The following is a 22796-nucleotide window of genomic DNA, read 5'->3' as shown; positions in this document are numbered from 1 at the left end:
TACATATATAGTCAATATAGCAAAATTGGTTTCTGGTTTGATCTTTGGTAACAGTCATATGTAATGCAAGAGTGTATCACCAACCACATGTTACATAAGACTTTCACTTATTTATATTAGGTAGAGCATGTCTTAAACCTTGTTATATCTGCACCTGTGTCATATGAGCTATGCCAAATTTAGGTTCATACACATATATTTCTATTTTTACTGTTTTGTTACAGTCTTTAGAACATTCATTCATATACATTTATTTATTCAACAAATATTTAGTGAGCCCCTTCTCTGTGTCTGGCATTCTTCTAGGTAAGAGACATGCAACAGCGAATGAACTAGCTTGCTCTTGTGAAGTTGACATTTCAGTAAAGGGAGAAAGATGATACAGGAATGAATAAACAAAATCTCAGATGATTATACAAAAGAAGGAGAGGGATTATCTTGAGGAGTGATTGGTACTGGTATAGGATGATCTGGTAGCACGGTAACTCAGGACGAGGGAGCAGCCAGTGCAGAGGCCCTCAGGTGAACAGTGGCCATTTGAGGAAAAGAAGACAAGGCGGTGCAGCGGGAGCTGTGAAGAGGAGCAGGTGGCGGGACCAAGGATGGCAAGGCAAGTGGGAGCCATGTGGTTTAGTTTCTTGTGGACCATGGTAAACAACTCTGCTTGATTTTATGGTCTTGGAAGACTTCAGAAGGTTTTAAGGAGGCAGTGGAGATGGAAGAAGCACTTGGCTGTGTGGATGTTTTCAGAACTTCCTTTAGTGTCATGGTTTTCTTTCCTGGAACTGTATCTGTAAATCCATGACACCTAGAGTTCCTTTATTTAAAGTATAGTACATCAGTTAGCTTTTTCGGTAGTGCTCAGAACAGTCATCATTAATTTAGCTCGCAGTTCTACAGTTTGACAATTTGGGTGGGGCTCAGCCAGGTAGTTCTTCTGATTGTACTGTGCTTGTTTCTCCTACCTCAGTTAGCTCCTGACCAGCTAAGTGGTTCTGCTTCTCGGGCTGTTGGCTTGACTGGCTCTTGGCTAAGGCAATGTGGTACAGGACCATGTGTTACCAAGCTAGTCTAGGCATGTTCATGTGGTGGTTGGTTGAGTTTCAGGAGAATGATGAGAAGAATTGCCTCTTGAGTCCTAGACTTGGAAGTGGCCCACAGCATGATTGCTGTTGCAGCAGTCTCTTGACCCGGGTAAATCACAAATCTAGCCCAGATTGTGGGGTAGAGAATTAGACTCCACCTTGGATGGAAGAGGCTGTTAACACCTCATTGCATAATGGTGGCTGTTTTTGCACACTCTAGATCTCTCCGTCTCTGAGTCATACCAAGAGTTCAAGATTGATTCATACCAGGTGTCCTCATTGCTTTATAAATCCGACATGGAGGTATCCTCATTGAGTTAGAGAACGTAACTGGAAATAAGGGTGTGACCACAGGGCCAACTGACTTTGTTTTTTATTTAACAGCCTTGGCTAGAAAGACACACTAGCATCCTGCTGAAGGCGATGATGTGAGCATATTGCATATCACTTGTGAAAAGTGTAATTATAACATCACATTGTCTGTCCTGAAATCATGTTGCACAGTATTAAAAGAAATGCTTTTTGATTGCATAGATGTATTTTTTCAGTGTTATCAATATTTATTGGGTCTCCATATAGAGACAAGGTTTTAGTTCATTTTCAATACATTCAGAGGATGGCCGCTGTTCTCGGCAGCACGAGGCAGCCTGTGTATTCTTTCCATTGCCAGCTAACAGTACACTGAGCGATTCCAGCAAGCCGTGTCCTTGAGCTGTCATGTGGTTTGTCCATGCTAATGAGGAGAACGAGGAGAATTAATAAGTAAAAGAGGAATGCTGGCAGTGGCTTATGGTGTTTTTCTTTTTTAAGAGTTCTGCATTTTTAATGGATTAAAATCCCAAAAAGTTAGTAAAGTAATAACAAAGAAAAACATAGAACAACTTCTTTTCCTGATAAAATTAAAACCTTCCAATGCATATGCTTGTCCTGTAATTTAAATTGTCATAATTCCTGGAACCTAGTTTTGGAGAGCAGTTTATTTCTTAGTGTCTACTTTTCCTTAATGTAGGTAAAAGTATGATTAATGGAATAGGTTGTAGGTGATATATTGGTCTTCTTGCCCCAGTCAAGGCAGACACAGCAAACATTGTAAGTAGAATAATATTTTTATCCCCTGGACGCCAATATAGGCAAAATTATTTTTTCTAAGAGCACCTAATTTTTGGTGATATTCTTGCAGGTAAATATTACTGTGACTGGAAATTCAATTTCTTGTTGATTGTTACTAGCCTCCTCCCCTCACTCTTATTCCCCTTTGGGTGGAACAGCTCACTTGAGTAATTTTGCCTTTCCTACGCTTGCCTAGAATTGGAGGCAAAATTTATATCATCTTGATGTTTAATTATGGTAAAGATAGGGTATCTGTAATCACTGGAAAAAATAATGGAATATTCTTCATCACAGTTATTCAAATGGAAAATTAAAATTGAGTCACCCCCTCTTGTTCTAAAATAAATTACAGTTTGATCAAATACTTAAATACAAAAAATAAAGTCAAATTTAAAAACATTTCATGTTGGTTTTCTTTTAATATATTTTTCTTTATTTTTGAGACAGAATCTCACTCTGTCGCTCAGGCTGGAGTGCAGTGGTGCAATCTCGGCTCACTGTAACCTCTGCCTCCCAGGTTCAAGCAATTCTCCTGCCTCAGCTTCCCCAGTAGCTGGGACTACAGATGGGCACCACCCCACCGAACTAATTTTTGTACCTTTAGTAGAGACGGGGTTTCACCATGTCCAGGTCGGTCTCGAACTCCTGACCTCTAGTGATCCACCCGCCTCAGCCTCTCAAAGTGCTGGGATTACAAGCATGAGCCACTGTGCCCAGCCCAAAATGAATATTTTTTAAAATGCTGCAGTGAGGAAGGCATTTTCCAGCATGGTACAAACTCTAGAAGCTTAGAGGAAACAAATGGATAGATTCAAATATTTAAAATGTCAGATTTTTTGTTTTTAATCTTTTTTGTTAACATTTAACACAGTTGTAAGCATTTTCCCATGTTACAAAGAATTTTTTGAAACCTGAGTTTTTCATAATTATATATTGTTCGGTCATGTGAATATACCATACTTTAATCATCTCTCATATTTGCACATTTTTTCTAATTTGTTATTTTAAATAATATATATGCTTAATATATAAATGGTAGATCATAAATTATAACCTTAAGATAGCCCTTTCTAGCAGCTTGATTGCTGGATAAATGGGCATGAGTATGTTTGAGGATATGGATGTGTAATGGAAGATTGTTTTCTGGGCAGTCCATTCTTAGCTACAGGCCCACCTTAGATGTTGAGGATCCTGGGTGTCAGATAAACCTGGACCACTATATTTTTAATTTTTGCCACCTTGAAAGGTGTTTATTTACATTTTCATGATTAGTTGACATGCAGCAATTGGTAATGTTTTTATTGACTTATTTGGTTAACTAATTACTTTTAATTGAACAAGAAGCAAATGTCGTTGGTGAGAAAAGTTCTTACATGGATGTGTTTCTTCAATTTCTTTCCAAAAATATTCTAAGTACATCAAGTATATGACTCACCCCCCAACATTAAAAAAAAAAAAAAACAACTGATGATAGTTTATGGAGCACAATCTTCGATTCTTTTTACTTAATAGACATCCTGGAAATCTTTCTTATCTGCACACATAGATTTAGTTCAATTTTTGTAACAGAAGCATAGTCTTCTGTGTTTGGCTATACAGTAATTTACTATAAACACTCCCTTGGTGATGAAAATTTCATTGTGTTCATTTTTCACTGTTCCAAACAACTCCAGCAAACATCCTTTTAAATCTTTATACTTCAGGCTCAGTGGAATGGTTGGGGTTAGTACTTACTTAATCATATTCGTGTGCATTTTGATTGAGACTGCCAATTGTACTTTATTCCAGTATATGTTTTCATCAGCAGTGCAAGGCTATGATTTGAATAATTACCCAAAGCTGTCTATATGTTGTAATTATTACAATGTCAATGTTTAATCTTTAGTACAATATGACTTTTTATTTGTATTCCATTAATTATGAGTAAGGTTTGTTATACATTGTTTTAAATGGACATTATTTCTCCCTTTGTTCCTCTTTTTGTGACAGTGTAATATTGACATCAGACCTTTTTAAAAAAATTAAATTACAGCATAGTTTTGACATTGCTTTATTTTGATGATAATGCTGCTAGAATTAGTATACTCTTTTCAATGAGTGCTTTACATTGTGAACATCAAAAGGACTTTGAAAGTGAAAGGGAAAGTACAGCCAGTTTTACTTCCAAATTCACGAATTCTCGTTTTCCCAATTTTCTTAGTGGAATGGTTAGAAATTAAGGTGATTTGTGTTATGTTTGGTGGAGGTGGGGTGAAGGGTGGTTGGGAAAGAGATGTCACTTGAAGGTTTTGGTGCCTTAGGAGAGTGAGGACTGTAAATGGCTCAGCTGCTGCTGAACTTTACAGATTGAACTTTCACAGAGCTCTTAGAGGTTCTCTGCAAATGGAATCCTTTTAGGCGCTTGTGTTATAAAGTGTTGATTGTAACATTTGAAATAAGTGTGAGTTAATGGAAAGGGCCTTGTCTTTGGCCCTAGGAAAGTTCTGCTTTGTTATCTTAAACCTGCCCCTTCACGCCTCTGTACTTCAGGAACCCTTGCAAACTTCCCTCTCCTGTTGAAGTGAAACATGGGTCTCAAAAGAGTATTCAAATTTGTCTCTGCATTTGTTATAGCATCTGTGTGGAGGAGGCGAACATTGGCTATTATGTCCTAATTTTACATTTGATTAAACCTGTGACTTTTTTCTTATTGCTAATTTTAAGTCTCCCCACATCAAAGTTGAAAAAGAAAAATGACACCATGAGTAATCTCATCTTTTCATTTCTGAATTAGAATTTATTTTTGACTGTATAATGGATACTTAAATACATTTCACTCAGATATGTATTCCTAAGCTAAACTCATTACTTTGATTTTCTTAGGACATTGAGCACAAAACATTGCATTTAATAAATATCTGGAAAGTATTTGTTATGAATGAGTGACGGTATTTCTTTTGAGATGAGTGCAGATAAATGCAGATTCTAGGCAAAGAATTACTATTTTAATATCAACACTGTGTCTTCCCAGTACGGTATCCAGTCTTTCCATTGAGAATTTACTAAATGTTTTCAGTTGTATATTCTTGTTTTAATCAGAGTAACACAGGTCTACTTCTAGTTTATATGTGAGAATGATAAGCATTTTTGGCTTATGAAATATAGTTACTGACTTTTAAAAAATTATTGTTCAAATTTATGACAAAAGGAACAAAAAAAGCTTGGCTGATTTTGGTCGGTAATTTGAATGACTACTACCTGGAAATTAAGTGCGAAAGTTGAAATACTCCTTTGCTCCCACTAGAGGGGGATTCTTTCCAACTTAGGTAAAAAGGCTCTTAAACCCAACATGAAAACCTTGTATGACATTGATATTCCCTTCATATTAAATTGAGGATAATCTCGTGTTTTTAAATCAGCTGTTTTTCCGTAGCTGCTGAAATTAAAATCTTACAGAAGTAGAGGATGTAAAGGATACTTGAACGAAGGCACATATGTATTTTAAACAATAGTGCTGTTGAACAAAACATAAATAGTTTTGTAGAACTGCTATAGTTAAGGTTGTTTAAAAGTGTATTACTTAAGAGTTTCAAAACAGTTCTCTTAGCCCTGCCGGAGATAGAATCTGGGGTGAAGGGTACCCTGTTGGGGTCTCCCTCCCTCCTCCCACCCCCACCGTCTGTCACTGTCTCTGTCTGCTGAAATAGCCATGGAGAGAGTTCTAAATTTCACTCAAAAGCTTTGATTTGCTTTCACCTCAAGTTGTCAAATATATTAAAGCCTTATCTTTAAATAGAGTTCTGTTTGCTATTGAATTTTCTTGTTTCATTCATTGACTTTTTATAATATGATAAAATATACAGAACTCACTCTGAAGATTTTTTCCGCAAAGTTAAACTGCAATATATTTTTTAAATAATTCTATTTATGTTAAAAATAACACATAATGGTTGAGGTATGTGGATATCTATATGTGTAATTCACCAGCAAATGTCATATGATGTTCACAATATTTAAGATTCAGCAAATTTCCTGTTCACGCTTTTCCTTTAACTAAAGTCTCCAATGTTGATTACAGGTTTTAATTTAAAAAATAGTTGAGGTTAGTAACCTAGCGTTATGAAAGTCATAGCTTGGGAAATTCAAACATATAATCTCTTTTCCTTTTCTTAAATGAAAAATCTATAATAAGGCCTTGTTTCTAAATCTAACAGTTAGCCTTGGAAATTAAAATGTAAACAGAAATGCTGTCAGTGAAACTTAAAATGATTTTCTACTGTACTTGATCCAACATTTCAGTCTTTAGCCTAAAATCACATTTGGTATCAGCAACATATGGCTTTTATGAAAACGAGGCTGCTCATCTTCTCCATCCCTAATGGTGGTGTCTTTCTTTTGCTTTCTGCACCAGCCTCTGCCAATGCCCGGGGGTGGTCAGTGAGCCCGGCTTTCAGTTAAGCAATTGGAGAAGAATTTGCTTCCTTGTTTATTTTTGTGACCCCTTTGCTTTCATACTGGGTGAAAGTCTTACTGTCACGGTCTTCCTTTCATATTTTCTTTCCACAAGGGAAGAATCCAATTTTGTTTTATAGCAGGATACATTAGATAGGCGTATATGCCTTCTACTTAAACACCTGCTACACATGCCTAATTTTAAAAGGTTTAAATCTGATGGTGAAGCCTGTTACAGTCTGATACTGCCCACCCACCCCGTCGTCCTCTTTAAAAATACTCAGCTGTATTCTGTTGCCTTCTTTCCTTGTTCTTTTCCATCAAGTATTGGTACTTTGCAATAGTCAAAGTTAAAAGCTTTACACACCACACTGAATAATTATGTTTAAAAAACAGTAATTATCAATACATGTCTTGTTCCTCACAGCTTTTTAAATTCATGTTAATGAGCTCTGTCTTCTAATGCATGAGACTGACAGGCAGTCTTGAAGTTTTGCCATCATTTCACAACTTGTTGCTTAGACTCTGCCTGCCTTTTCCAGAGTCTTGCTTTCAGGAACTCTTGCTCTGCCACATTCCAGAGAAATAGCGCTGCCCACTCAGATCTGAGCAGGACAAGAAGCTACTGGTAGCACACATGCATGAGATTGCTCCGAGAAGGGCAACTCTCCCCTCACCGTCTGTCAGTAAAAGATCAAAAGGCATATGCAACATGTTGTGATTTAGGTGAGAAGGATGATTCTACTAACTTCCTGGATTGTTTTTGAGGGACTTCAACCACCATGTCCACACGGTGGCAGATGGATTCATTTGATAGGAGCTCCCGCCGTCTTACAAAACCTGGACGGTGATGGGATTTCAACCCAGCTCTTGAAGATACTCACAGATCTTTCTTGACAGCTGACATAAATTGAATGCCAGTTTTCTCAGAACTCTCAATTCTAGGCCATGCCTGTGTCTGGTTTCTGTGGCTAGACTCAAAGAGGTTTTTGATAGTGCCTAAATTATGTTTTCCTTATGATTTCAGGTTGAAGTCTTGGCCTCGGAGGATGCAGCCTTTGGACTCAAGGTGTGTAGTCTGATGTAGCTCATTGTGGAGGTTTTGGCAATTCCTCCTAGGTGGATTTGAGGCTCAACAGAGAGGATTTTTTTTTTTTTAAATCAAAATACGGAGGTTGAAAAATCTTCACAAGCTTAAGATTTCTCTTATTGCCATTAAGATTAGACTGTGGTAGTATTTTCGTTACCTTCTTTGTCGTGGAGAATATGAGAAACTACAGGAAAACGAGTTTCATTTAGTAGTCATTGACTTTTAAATTTCAATTGGCCATAGTACAAGATTTTCTTAAATTGCCCCAGTTTGGGGGTACTGCAGTGTAATAGCTGAATGTTATCAGAGTGCTGTATTTAGTTCATAGCTCCAGTATTATTTATTGATTTATGAAACAGCTCTGCTTCCGACAGAACCCCTATAGTCCAGTTACAACTAGATTGAAAACCCAGCTCCATCACTTGAGGACCCCATGACCAGTTGACAGATCTAAGCCTATAAACAGATAAATCATCCCACAGCATGGCTGTATCCATGCAGTAAGCATGCCAGAGGCTGCCAGTCAGGTGGAGTGGAGAGTGGGAAGGCTTTCTGGGAGGTAGATCCCTGGGCTGAGTTTTGAGGGGCTGGGTTATATGGAGGCAAGAAAGGAGGGCAGGAGAAACGAGAGGTATTTTCAGGTGGAACAGCCACTATGAAAGTATCAGAGAGAGCTAAAAGTAGTTAAATTCTGCCTGTGTGGCAAGATCTGAGGCTGGAGAGGTTAAAGATAATTTTCTCCTGTAGAAAATGGTAAGCTATTAGAAGATTTTAAGCCAGGTAGTGGTCAGATTTGTAATTCAGACAGATGACTTTGGCCACTTTTTGGAGGATGGGTTAACCAGAGACCAATCAAGAGCAGTTGAATAGACCAGGTAAAAGCAAATGCAGGCCTGAACTGGCGTAGTATAGAAGTAGCAGTGTCAGAGGGAAGAGAACTGACCACCTCAGCTTGCAGGGCCTGGTGCCTGCTGGGGTGTGCAGAGTAGGGACAGACAGGAGCTCAGGTGAGTCCAGGGACTATGTGATGTCACCCTGAGATAAAGAACACAAGAGGAGGAATTACAGATTTTTAAAAATTATAACCTTCCAGGCAAGTATTGTTGATCAGATTACTTGCCTTTTGTATGTATTTGCTGATAATTTTTAAATTTGTTAAATTTTGAGTAAATTAGCAGACACTTATTAAAAGGAAGTCTTATTTCATTTTCATATAGTGGTATAGAAGTGTATAGAGTAGGTGCCATCAGTTACTTTGGAAGTCAGTTTGGGAGAATAGGGAGGTTGGTAGAAACAACCACAGCACCAGGTATTGGGGGCAACCCTCATCCATGTGTTACATCTTTGGCTTAAAACCAGATTGGAGTATTTATATTTTCTACCATCTTTTTTTCTACTTTTCATTCTGTATGCTTGACATTTTGAAAGCACAGTCTACCAGTTGTGCGGTAATGACGGGTAAGATGACATTGTAGTACTACCAAAAGCAAAGTTTCTGAGGTTATAAGCATAGCAAGATTTTACATTCATAAATATATATAAATTAAAGAAAAAATAAATTAATACTTTATAAATACTTGATAAAACTCAAGTTTATAGCCCTAATAAATTTTTTATGTTTCTGTATCTGCCAAAAATTACTAAAAGAAATTATTAATTCTAAATAGAACCTTATTCAGTGTTATTTACAGTATTTGACACATGGTTGTCATGTGAATTTTTCATTTTTTGTTTAATGCCCAGCATGCATATGGAATATTCATTGCATTTTTAATAAACATGTAGGGTCAGTTCTTATGAGCTCATTTTCATAATCCTTCATACTTACTGAGTATGTAGCAATGTTATAGAAGATTAGTGTAGCCGGCAGCTCTCATAGTCTGCCCTGCTGTGTGAAGACTCCACGTTTGTTCTGTGGCCAACCTAACAGGTTCCTTTTGTAGCCTTAATTTTTTTTCTTTTTTTTTTTTTTTTTTTTTTGGGACTGGGTCTCATTGTATTGCCCAAGCTGGAGTGCAGTGGTGCGATCATGGCTCATTGCAGCCTCAGAATCCCAGGCTTAAGCAGTGCTCCCGCCATCCTTGTCCCACCATGCCTGGCTGACTTTTTACAGAAATGGGGTTCTAACTATGTTGCCCAGACTGGTCTTGAACTCCTGGCCTCAAGCAATCCCTGGTCTAGGCCTCCCAAAGAGTAGTGTTGGTATTACAAGCATTGGCCACTGCTCCTGGCCTCGTAGCTTTAAATTTAATATGTTGAAACAACAGTTTGAAAATTTTTTTCAACAATTCAGTGACTTTCACAATAAATGCTTTTAGCTTTTGCTGATCTATACCAAAGTGTTTACACATATAATTAAAAATAGCAATTTTGACATTTCTTTTTACTGCTTCATTATCTGGAAGTTGGCAAGTATATTTTTGAATTCCAAAAATTACCTTATTTCTTAAAGGTATGGGTATTCATCATTGGTCAGGTTGTTAAACACATTCACAATTGGCATTTTTTTTTTTTTTTTTTTTTNGCTGGAGTACAATGGCGCGATCTCTTGGCTCACCGCAACCTCCATCTCCTGGGTTAAGCAGTTCTCCTGCCTCAGCCTCCCGAGTAGCTGGGACTACAGGCATGCGCCACCATGCCCAGCTAATTTTTGTATTTTTAGTAAAGACGGGGTTTCATCATGTTGACCAGGATGGTCTCGATCTCTTAACCTCGTGATCCACCCGTTTCAGCCTCCCAGAGTGCTGGGATTATAGGTGTGAGCCACTGCGCCCGGCCCACAATTGGCATTTCTAACTGTTTTTATAAGCACTGGGAAAGGTAACTCAAGTGTCTGAGCCATGTGGTAACACAAGGCACCCTCCTGGTGAATGAGCAGAACACTTCCGAGCCTACTGGAGTGTGTCCCATGTATGCCGCCGCTCCTTTTAGTGATGATCTTTAATGAGCCTTTGTCTTTCTTTACTTTTTCCCCTGCCATCTAATTCTTTATATTTGTATGCTTTGCCTTCTCTTTGGCGAAATGAAAATCTACAAGCTTAATATTGATTTAGCACAAATTTGTCAGTCTTACTGGAAAATGACTTAAACACATTGGGACCCGGAAATGAAAACAGCCAATTTTTCTATGTGCATGTGGTGAAACTACAACCCAGGAAAACAAGTGTGTGGTCTCACAAAACTATCATGACTGTTAGGGTTGATTCGAGAATAACTTTTTCAACTAGCCAAATGTCAAATATCTATGTTCTCCTACTTCTTACATCTTAATTTTGCACAAATACAGATTCATTGTTTTATTAGGCTTATCTCATTTAAAGGTAACTTAGAATTGAAATGCTGGAACTGTTTCACTATAAACGCTAGGGACTTACCTGTTTTGCAGTGGTAGTAGTTTTTCCTCTGAATTTAAGGAACTTATTTTCTTGAGTTTGTTTCTACACAGGTCTAATTAAGGAAGTTATTTTTAAATTATATACACTTATAAAACAAGAATTTGAAGTGAATAGAAGATGTGCTTCAAAATAAAAAATGGGTGAAAATATATATTCCTTTATTAGTAAAGGAATGTTCTACAAACTATAGAACACTATTCTTATTTTCAGTTTTGATGAAGACTTGAATATATTATAAAGTTTATAATTCTACAGAAAAATGAATCAGAAGTCCCAGCAGCCGCCCACATGGGTTGGTTTTTTTTAATGGGATAACTGTGCCTTGTATATCATTAATGAACTAAGTAAAGCTGCTGGTGACAATGAGATGATAAGTCAGCTAAGCACATATATGTGTACATATGTGATTATATTAAAGAGAAAAGACTAAAACATTGACTTGTTGCTTATGGATTCTACAGAGAAAATTATAGTAAGGGGTGTAAACAAGAGAGAGTGAGTAAAATATCCCTGGGTCATTTAAAAAAATGTAAACATAACCTATTTATTTATTTATTTACTTATCCTCCCCCCCTCCCTCCCTCCCGCTAAACATAGCTTCTTAATAAATTTGTTAAGAAATCTTATTAATCTACTTTAAAATTTCATGACTGTGAATGTTCTTCATCTTCAGATTAGGTACTAAGTCCAGAATTAGAACAAAGCATGTTTTTATTTAATCCACTCTCATATGAAATGTGGGTACTGCTGTTATCCCCAGTAGTAGGTGAGGAAACAGCAACTCAGAGTTTAGAGCTTTCTCAAGTTTACGTAGCCAATCAATAACAGAACTGGGATTCGCACCTGCAGGGTCAGCCCCAGCACCTTGTCTGTTTTCTGAGTGGAAGCAGAACTCAACTGATGTCCTGAGAACTGATGGAACTGAAAGCGTCTACTTTGCACCTGCCTCTCCCTCTTTACTCCCCATCTTCTTAGCCACCCTCACCTCTGCCCCATTCAAGTCCTCTTACTAAAGTCCCTAACGACACCCCCAATTCCAAATCTAGCAGAGCAGTTCACTACTTGCCCTGTGCCTGCCTTCTTGTGCGTTTGACCTAAGCGACTTCTTCCTTGGCACACTGTCTTCTGTGACTTCCTCAGCAGCGTTTTGTTGATTCGCCTCCCACAGGTCTGGCCTCGATTTCTCAGACTCATCTTCCTCTTCACAGATATGCAGTAATGAATTTGTTCAGGGCTCCATCCTAGATTCTCCTCTCTGCTGCAGATATCACTAACATCCCACATTACACCGTCCCCTCCTCCTACAGGGTGTATTCTTAAATATCCTGCCAAATGAATGAATATGCATAAAGCCACGACAAAGATGAAAACATGTAACTCTTGTTCAATACAGTGTATTTCCTCGGGGAAATTCTTAAGGATTACCTATTTGACAATAATGTAATTTGGTTATCAAAATAATTTTTAAAGACTTTTCCCTTTGAAAGGTGGAGGGACAGAAATATATATTATCAGTTTATTCCTTTGCTATACCTGTCTTCCAATTCTAAATGGACATCAGAATTTCACTAATTCAAAAATATTTTGATAGGGTGTTTTGGCTGGCATATTCTTTGGGAGAAGAAAACCCTGAATCTTAGGACCCTTTTGGTAATATTTGATATAAATCATTAAAAACACATGTGGAGAGGTCAGTTTAAAATGAATTACCAGGATAATCAAGGGGAATCTTATTCTGTTACTCTGAAAAAGAATGTGAAAAAGAAAAATGATGCAATTTAGGCTATCATTGGGTCCACAAGCAATGATCCCTCCACTCCCCCTTTTTTTTTTTAGGCAGTCTTGCTGTCACCCAGGCTGGAGTGCAGTGACATGATCTCCGCTCACTGCAGCCTCTGCCTCTCAGTTTCAAGTGATTCTACTACCTCAGCCTCCCAAGTAGCTGGGATTACAGGCCTGTGTCACAAAGCCCAGCTAAGTTTTTTGTATTTTTAGTAGAGACGAGTTCTTACCATGTTGACCAGGCTGGTCTCGAACTGCTGACCTCAAGTGATCTGCCTGCCTCAGTCTCCCAAAGTGCTGGGCTTACAGGTGTAAGGCACCACACCTAGGTTACACTTACTTTTTAAAATCCTCTTTGGTGATAAGTTTTTCGTATTTGTTTTAGGCACCTAAAATTTATTAGTATAAAAGAGAAAAGTCTAAGCTGAAGTATTTGCACATAAGATGTTAAAGTCTAAACTTATATTACTTTTTACCTATATCTTGGCTGTTAGATATCTTAGAGAAAAATAACATTAGCGTTCAAACTGGTCTTCCATCCCCCAACTAACATAGCCCCTTAAATATACCCCATGCCCTTAGCTACCCTCCGAGACTAATCTCCACCTTATCCTTCCCCTAAAATGCTTACCCTTCCTCTTGCTGCATTTCAAAACCCTGCTTTCCCTCCAGGCTCCATTCTAACCTTTTCTTTGATTTGTCTCAGCATTAGAGCCTTCTGAGCGCCATCCTCAGAGCTCAACAGTTCTCTCTGCCTTTAGGATTCATTTGAAATTTCTCACCTGCCAACTTTTTTGTGGTCTTTTGTATTTGGGAGACAGCATGATGTGGCCTAGCCACTTCCATTATGTGGCATTTTCCCCCAGTAAGATGGTAAGCTTAGAGAATTCATTTTTTTAAATCATTTTATATCCATATTGACTTTCACATGGTAAACAGTGAGGAAGTGCTGATGATTATCTAAGAGTTTTACTGATAGTGTAACAATTATTATTGCTAAGAGTGTAAAATGTGTGATATTAACATGTCACAACTGTGTTCTTCTCTTCTGGGATTTCCTTGCGGTGTCTCCCATTATCTGGGTTAATATGTGAGCTTGGTGTTTCTTATTTAAGCTCTGTAAGTCCCACCTGAAGGAGCTTTAACATATTCTTTGTTAATGCTTGTTGTAGCTATTGAGTGGGTATGGCTGGCATCAAAAACTAGTTGTTTCCATTTAATCTGGCTTATCTTAAATATGTTCATTAATCAAGTTCTGCAGTTATATTCATTGATAGCACTCTACTGCTTTCCACTGCTTTCCATTGAAACAAATGTCTATGGGATACACGTGTTATGTGTCAAGTACTAGGGATGCAGTGGTAAGAATAGTAAGTCCTTTCTTCCATGGATCTTACTAGACACAACTTTTGGAATGATCTTATGTCAGAGAAAAATCCAAGAAGAGATGCAAAGTTTGGATATAATTAATTGTATGTCTTTCTGTCATCTAATTGTCTTAATTGAATCTATTTATTGTATTCTAATCTATTTATTGTATTTGACAAAATGGAGTGGGATTCCAGTTTGACTTAAGGAAATTGTAAATAACAAAAGGATTAGTCACCTGTAAATATAATTTCAAATAGAATAAAGGTGGAAAAATTTGTCTTTTTAAAATAAGGTATTTTCAATTGTGGAAAATGTATAGCCTGGGGCCCATGTTTGGCAGTCACTTAAAGGTGAGCTTTTTTCTGTCTTTTGACATCTGATTATTATGAAAATATCTGTATTTCACTTCCCTCTTATAAAAATAAAATGATGCAGTATGATAGTATTTATCATACTGGCTAAGGAGGAAGCAGAAAAAAATACAATGGCAGCCCATCTCTGAATGGGCCCCCTGTCTCAATAACCAAATAATGATCCTTGAGAAAAAGTGGGAAGTTCACTTTTAGCTCCCTTTTCAGATCAGTCTAACTCAGAGGGCTCCAGTTGGAATTGTGTTAGAAGTCCATTTGTTTTTAGTCATTTCTGACTCTTAACACTGTTTGTTAGATTTTTCCACTTTTAATTATTTCTCACTGCTCATTTTGGTTCTCTGGAGCTCTGCTGTCCAGTGTGGCAATCACCAGCCATGAGTGGCAATTTACATTTAAAGTATTTAAAGCTAAATCAAATTCAAATATCATTTCTTCAGTTGCTCTGGCCACTTCTCAACAATTACATGTTGCTGGTGGCAACCACACTGCCATAGTGCATAGAGCTGTCCATCTTCACAATGAGTTCTGTTGCCTGTGCTGGTCTAGAAAATACAGGTTCTCTAAGTGTGTAGATGACACAGACATTTTAGCATAACGCATTTCACAATTAGAACAGCCATTTCAAATATTGATTTAAAAACTGGGGAGTCGAAAAGCAGAAAACAGAAGGAATTTGCTATTTGGGTAAAGTGCTATAAAGCAGAGGGGATGTTTTGTTTAGGAAAGAAATAGAAACTGGGGCGCGGTGGCTCATGCCTGTAATCCCAGCACTTTGGGAGGCTGAGGCTGAGGCTGGCAGATCATGAGGTCAGGAGATCGAGACCATGCTGGTCAACATAGTGAAACCTATCTCTACTAAAAATACCAAAGTTAAAAAAAAAAGAAGGAAAAAGAAATAGAAACTGTTATAAAGTTGACAAGTTTCATTAGATTTTGAGAATAGAAAAATTTTAAACAGGGTCATGAAATTTGATATTCTTCTAGAGTGACATTTGTAATGGATCATTAATTCATTGTTTTGCCTAGGGTTATGCCTCCCCCACTAATATAGTATTTCGGATTTAGAATGTTTAGTTTAGTATTGCAAGATTCTACCCAATAAAACAGTTCTTTCTTTTATTAGTGTAGCCACATGAAAGCGTATACTTACCTTCTGTTTAGAAACACATACGGCTAGTGCTCTACTTACGACCACGATTGGTTCCGACAGACCGGTCATAACACGATTTGGTCGTAAGTTGAGTAGGCTATATGTACAGTACTGTGAAATGATGTTATAAAAATCTTTAAGTCATATTTTATCATAATTTTCTTTTATTATTGTTATATATCATAATTTTCTTTGTTCGTTTTATGCCATTTGTATCATCTCTACACCATTTTGTTTCTTATTTTTACATTTGTCGGGTTTAAGTAAAACACTGCATTACCAGTACAACTGGTTTAATATTTGAAAAACATACAAAATTACAAAATACAGGTACATACAAAAATACAAAATACAGGTGTAAAAAATACCATAGGAAACATTTTCCCAATTGTAAAACATATCAAAATATATAAACATGTACGAAACATTTTATTGGCTGGGCAACGTTTGCACTGCCAGACGCGGAGCAGTCGTGGCTAGCGATTATGGTCGTAAAGTCAAATGGTCATAAGTTGCCTAGGTCATAAGTCAGTCAATATCTGTATGTATTTTGTGTCAAGCTGCATTAACTCTGGTTCTTCTCCATTCTTTCTGTCTTCTTAGCAAGATGTGTTTTCTAGTGAACTTACTTGGCTAACTCTATAAGTGGATGTGAATATAACTTAGGTGGAAGTATATTTAAGATAACCAATGTCATTGAAACAAAACCAGCAAAGTTTTTTTGAATTCATAATCTTATGAAGTCATATTACTTTTCATAATATAACTTATTTTTACATTTTAATTTTTTTATTTAGTTAAAATCTGTTCAAAATCTTTAGAGCCGTAGAGGACCAAGTTTATTCCATACTGTGTCAATATTGACTCAAAATTAAAATTATAGAATGTATGTTGTTAAAGCAAAAAATTTGCTATTTCCTGTAAAAGAAGGACTCAGGGGGGTGCAGGGAGAGGAATCTGCAGCGTTTCTCTAAGACCTCAGGGGTCTCAAGTTCTCCCGGATGTGAGAATCCAGGAATCCATATTGAGCTCCTCTCTTCTTTTGTTAGAAAATTTCCCAGCCTCTGCTTCTGCCATCTGCTGGTAGTTCAAACAGTTACATGTTTGAGTCTAAAACAAATTTTCTTTATTATTTTTTTTTAGGAACGATTTTGGGGAAATACCTTATGTGTATTTACCTGTAATATTTTGATGCAGTTTTCCTTGTTAGGTTTGATTATCTTTTGGAGGGATATTTTAGCCTTTTTTTTCAACTCTGTCTTTAGAGGAATACACAAGTCTGAAACTCAGAAAAGACAGAAGACTATGAGGCCAAAGCATATGCAGTGAAGAGGCAAGGGAGAGCCCTGTTCATGAAAGGCCTCTTGTGGTGGATGAGGAGTTCCCTGAGCTGTGAATGTTCCACATTTCATCCAAAGCCAGACATCTCACCTGATGTCTTTGGATGAAATGTGGAATAGGATTTTTTTCCTGCCATTTTATAATTAACACAACTTGACTGGGAGTTGAACAGACCCATATTCTACTGTAAGTCCCATTGTAAGGTTGGAGAATTGATTTCTAGACATCATTAAATTTCTTTCCAGCCCTAAAATTCTGCAGGTCCTTAACTCTAACAGGCGTCCTGGATTCATTCAAACTGCAACTCTTTCACCATTTATTATTCTCCCATTTCTTCCTGCTGATGTTTCCTAGTCTAAGGCATTCTCATTGTCTTGGGAAAAATTGAATTTTGTTGTGGTGGTGTTCACAAACAAATCCTTTCATTAAGTGAAGCCAGGCAAAAATGTTTAAAAGGAATGTAAAACACAGGAATTTTGTTTTCTGCCCCTTTTAGTCATCTTTCCTAATTTCCTTTAAAGCTGCCTTGGCCAGTTATTTTTCATCATTTTCTCAAAGAGAAAATGTAACCTGAGATTTTTTCTCTTTCTTTTTTACACAATGCAGAAGGCTGAGGGAGGGAAAGTGACTTATTTTAGGGACTGTCTAGTGGCAAAGCTCAACTAAAAGTTGCTGCTTCCCAGACCCTTTATTTAAAAATTCCAGCAATGCTTTTTTTTTTTTTAATCCTCTCAAGCTTAGGAACTCTATATTACGTTACATCTTAGAGAATTGGCACTTCACAGCTCTAATAAATGGTCGTGTTGGCAATTTCGTATAGTTAGCCTAATGTACTAGGACTCTAATATCATTTTAGATCGACTTTCAATGGTGAAAACAGTATTTTTCTTTAAAAGTTGTTTATTCCAAGCCGGGCACGGTGGCTCAAGCCTGTAATCCCAGCACTTTGGGAGGCCGACGTGGGTGGATCACAAGGTCAAGAGATCGAGACCATCCTGGTCAACACGGTGAAACCCCGTCTCTACTAAAAAAATACAAAACATTAGCTGGGCATGGTGGCGCGTGCCTGTAATCCCAGTTACTCAGGAAGCTGAGGCAGGAGAATCGCCTGAACCCAGAAGGCGGAGGTTGCGGTGAGCCGAGATTGTGCCATTGCACTCCAGCCTGGGTAAGGAGCGAAACTCCGTCCAAAAAAAAAAAAAAAAAAAAAAAAAGTTGTTTATTCCAATTGGAATGGGTATGAGCTCACTCTGTGAAGTGTTAGGTGATCACAAGATGTTTGTGGATCTTTACTGACGTAAGAATACCCAGTAGGCCACAAAGCCCAGCAAAGGTGTGATGTTTCTAGAATATGTTTTGGCATTATATGCAAAATTAGAAGTAGTTTGTTATGCTCAAGGGAGTTCTTAGTGTAATAGGAGCTCCATTTCTTCTACACCAAATATTCTGTCAGGTGGTGGTAGATGGCAGAGTGTTGAGATAGATTCATTGACAGTGTGGCGGCTGTCCCAAGGTCTACTGAGTCCACCCTGCAGAAACGTTTGCCGTGCCCTAGTGGTGGTGAATATATGGTGAGTGGAGGGGACCATGATTCAGGATAGTTCATGCCTACTTTTGTCAGATTCTGTTCATTTTTGTAAAAAGACGTTAGGAATTAAACATGTCCTTACATGCTATGTATCTGAAAAATGGCCTTTAAGAGAGCAAGGAGTTATGCTGGAAGCAAGCTTATTTACTTGTATAATTTGGAGTTTGATTGACTCCATTTTTCTCTGGGGACATTATTTTGGCACTAGTTTTTGAGGACTTAATTTTCTAGTAATAATAAAAATGCATATATTCTCTTATCCCCACCCTCAGACACCTGTTCATTTGGGAAGTGCACATGCAATTAAAGGCATGTTTCGGGGCCTGCCTGTAAAATTCCTTTGCATAGAGTTACTGTGATCATATTAATAATCATCAAGCTGCTTGAGATTTCATTGGGAAGAAGCAAAGAAAATATCCCGGGGAAGATGGGGGTGATTTTGATTGCGTGTGTTTTAGGTTCTCTGCACTGCCAAATTTTAAAGCAAATTCTGTTTCTTCAGATGGTGAAAGCCAGCCCTCCTCCTTCCCTCCTCCTGCCTTAAATTTGGCTTCTTCCCAAGCCATGTCAATTTTTGCAAGTCAGTTGAGAATGTCAACGTGGCTGGTGTTGAAAGAGCCAATATGTTGGTAGATGCTTAAAGCCAAGTAGAACATTTATGTGAATTAAAGAATATATCGGGGATGATTTTTAAAAATCAGATTTGGATTAAGAAACCTGTTGAATTAATACTTGCATAACAGATGTATCACTGATAAGTACTTGTAAAAGATATTCCCGAATAAGCAATAAAAGTACCATTTTACAACCAGAGTAATGCATCCTGTGGGTCCATTTGCAAAGATATGCCAACAGAAATGCATGCAGAGCTCTGGAAGTGATAATGCAAATAAAACATTTCACATTATAACTTAAAAATAACAAGTTTGGAAGCAAGAAAAAGTCTGGGAGATTATTTGTTTTGTCTAAATTCTGCTTTTACTCTGGTCTTTTAACAGTTGGCTTTTGATAATGTATCATTGCCTTAGTATGTTCCTGTGTATTGAAGGAATACATTGTCTGACAGAATTGTGGTTGAAAATATTACAAGTTCTAAATAATAAGCATAATAAATATCATATCTTGTTTGCTTTGTTGTCACAGTTGCCTGTTCTCATGCTTCCCTGAACTCGGCTGGTGTCTGGAATCACTAAGCAGAGGGTTTTGCCATGTGTAATGTATTCGTTTGTGCACAGCCACAGCAGAGCAGCCATGCACCCCACAGTGGCTGTGTGTTCCAGTGTGCCAGGTCACCAAGACTTGCTGCCTTGAGGCTGGGCGCAGGGGCTCATGCCTGTATTCTCAGCACTTTGGGAGGCTGAGGCAGGCGGATCACTTGAGGTTATGAGTTCAAGACCAGCCTAACCAACATTGTAAAGCCCTGTCTCTGCTAAAAACACAAAAATCAGTGAGGCGTGGTGGTGGGTACCTGTCTTCCTAGCTACTCAGGAGGCTGAGGCAGGAGAATCACTTGAACCAGGAGGTGGAGGTTCCAGTGAGATCATGCCACTGCACTCCAGCCTGGGGGGCAGACTCGGTCTGAAAAAAAAAAGACTTGCTGTCTTGATTTGCTGCCCACTTTGCCCAGCAAGGCCATTCTACCTGGGCCGATGCTAGACCCTGGCCAAGGTGGGTTTGAAGCCGCCTTCTCTCTTGCCATAGTGCTCCTCAGGCGTGGCCTTCCTTTGGTAGCTGGGCAGTTTTCTGCTTGCAGTAGGTATGGCCTTAGATGGCCATGTAAAAGGAGGGGTCAGTGTGAGGAATGGGAGAGAAGTACGGGGAAGGGCGGGACTGAGTCTTGAAATCTGCTTAGAGGAAGTTAAGTCCTACAGGAAATTTCTTTTTTCCACCAGCTATGCATGGCAGTTTAGAGCACTTAATTGGCTGTTTTTTAAGAAGCCATGTACATTTTTATAAGAAATGTCTCTTAACCTCCCTCCACTCTTTCACAAATAAATTTTCATTTCAGAATAAATTCATTGAGGAAGGGGGAGTGAAGAATAGAGTAGCAAATGAATACATATTATTTATAATAAGAATGGGATATAGGCTTAGATTGCTTCTTATACATTAAATATCATGGTAAAATCAAGAAAATTTTAAGAAGTATTCTAAAATTAATTTCAAACAAATTTTCAAAACGTTTCTAGAATTTCTTTTTAAATCCTTGCATTACATATTAAAGCTTCTCACATTGTATTCCTATTTTTGTCTCATTTAAGTTTTAATCTCCTTATGAAAGCATAAGTGTCTTTTCTTCAATCATCTTAATGTCTTAACCGCACTTCATATCATTATGATTTTTAAAACACGTATTGAATGCTACTACAGTCCAAGAGTAACAACACCTGTGGTCTCCAAGGAGTAAGCGCCCCTTGGACCATGAGCCCAGCAAAAGGAAGAGAGACACTCTCAGCTGAGGGGCATCCCTGCCCAACTCAGCCCCCTCCTCACTGAAGGCCTCCCCTCAGCGGAGGGGCCAAAGAGCTCCACTTATGTATCAGCAATGAAGTCTCCTGTACCCAGTCCCCCCACAAGGAACAACAATAGATACTTAGTTTAAAAAATGTTACTTGTGATAAATGAGTAATTTGAAGGGAAGAAGAAATCCTGAGTTTTAAGATGCAGAAGGTATTTCTTTATCATGTAGACACTTAAAAGGGCTTTAATTTTGGTAGTAAATAACCTTCATAAAAATTTTAGTTTTTTTGTTTTACCTTCATATGAGCGATGTAATAGTACTTCTGATGACATCATACTCATGAAACGACTTTTTTTGTTTTCTGATCGACAGTGGAAATTTTTATGATGTGCTATGTAATAGTATGTGCAAACATCACAGGCACAATATTAATAGATGCACATATATGTATGTCATACAGTAAATATTTCCCATTCACACATGTATGCATTCTTTCCTTTTACATAGGAGACATAGAGAAGTTGACCTCCCTAAAGGATAAGTTCTAAAAGGCAGGAAATGGAGATCTGCCAGGCTTGTTGGCTAGAGTCATGGACAAGAGCAAGGCCTGTCTGAACTGCCACTCAGTTTTTATTCTGCGCATTTGCAGGGCTGGTGATTAGAGTGGCTTTCGCCCAATTATGCTGTGATTATTCTGCTGCACTGTAATTGACTGGGGAGATATGCTAATACCTGTCATTTGGGATGATAAAAGATGAGCGGGGGACGCAATGCATTATTTAGCTGGCTGTGTGATAGATGAGGGATGCGCAGAGTGCTTTAATTGCTGAGAAGAGAGGTTAAGCTGAACGAACGGATGAATTAGAAATGAGTTTTTTTATGGCTTGTGGAAAAGTGAAATAAAGGAAAATGTGCCTTAAACTAAAACAGCAGATAGAAATGAGCACAACGAAACTAGATCTTCCAGGCAGCTCCCTTTATCCATTTAAATGCTAACGGAAAATGCAGTTTAGAGTTCAGTAAATAATAATCGGAATAAGAATTTACAATAGATTCTCATATCAAGCAAAAAAAATGGTTAAAGGAATCGTTTTAATTTTAGATGACTATTTGTAATCAGTAACCCTTTAAATTCACACCGTACTTTAGGTTATACTGAAATGTAATATGTAACAATTCTGAATTTTATGCTTTGTATCTTGTGATTGTTAAAGGTGGCTAGACTTCTTATGCCTGTATATCTTTCAATAAATGCAGGCAGAGGAAAGCAAGAAAAAATGAATATTTATAACACCAGGAGAATGTAAAAATATAATTAGAGAGTGTACAGGTGATTCTTGAGTAACAGGATCTGAGGCAGTCGGTAGAGTCCTCATGCACCACACTTAGGTATTGGTATTTTTATTCAAAAAGAATTATGGAGATCTTTTCATGTTGTTTCTTTTGTCACACAGTATATAATTTTGTATCCATAGTTCATAAAAGTATTTAAAATTCTCTTCTAATCTGTATGATTATTTACATGATTAGATGTATTTTCCTTTATTTTAGGTTTATCCAGTTAGTTCATAGGTATTTATTTTGAAAATGCAGCCAGAACAGCAGTTTGCAGAAAAAGACT

General features: G+C 37.7%; 1 protein-coding gene across 8 annotated transcripts in view; it reads left to right on the top strand.

Moving 5' to 3' along the window:
• Positions 1–22796, top strand: part of ARID1B (AT-rich interaction domain 1B) — a 441201-nt gene that overhangs the window by 259636 nt on the left and 158769 nt on the right. For 5 of the 8 annotated variants that reach the window (XM_017537381.2, XM_017537389.2, XM_017537353.2 and 2 more), the window contains exon 5: positions 7654–7695. The exons of the other annotated variants lie outside the window; for them this stretch is intronic. In XM_017537381.2, the coding sequence (XP_017392870.2) occupies positions 7654–7695 (42 nt within the window). The remainder of the gene's footprint in view (positions 1–7653; positions 7696–22796) is intronic. 8 annotated transcript variants of the gene reach the window in all.

Source organism: Cebus imitator, unplaced genomic scaffold (genome assembly GCF_001604975.1).
Source record: "Cebus imitator isolate Cc_AM_T3 unplaced genomic scaffold, Cebus_imitator-1.0 Scaffold6, whole genome shotgun sequence".
NCBI lineage: Eukaryota > Metazoa > Chordata > Mammalia > Primates > Cebidae > Cebus > Cebus imitator.
This window is presented reverse-complemented; position numbering and strand designations above follow the sequence as displayed.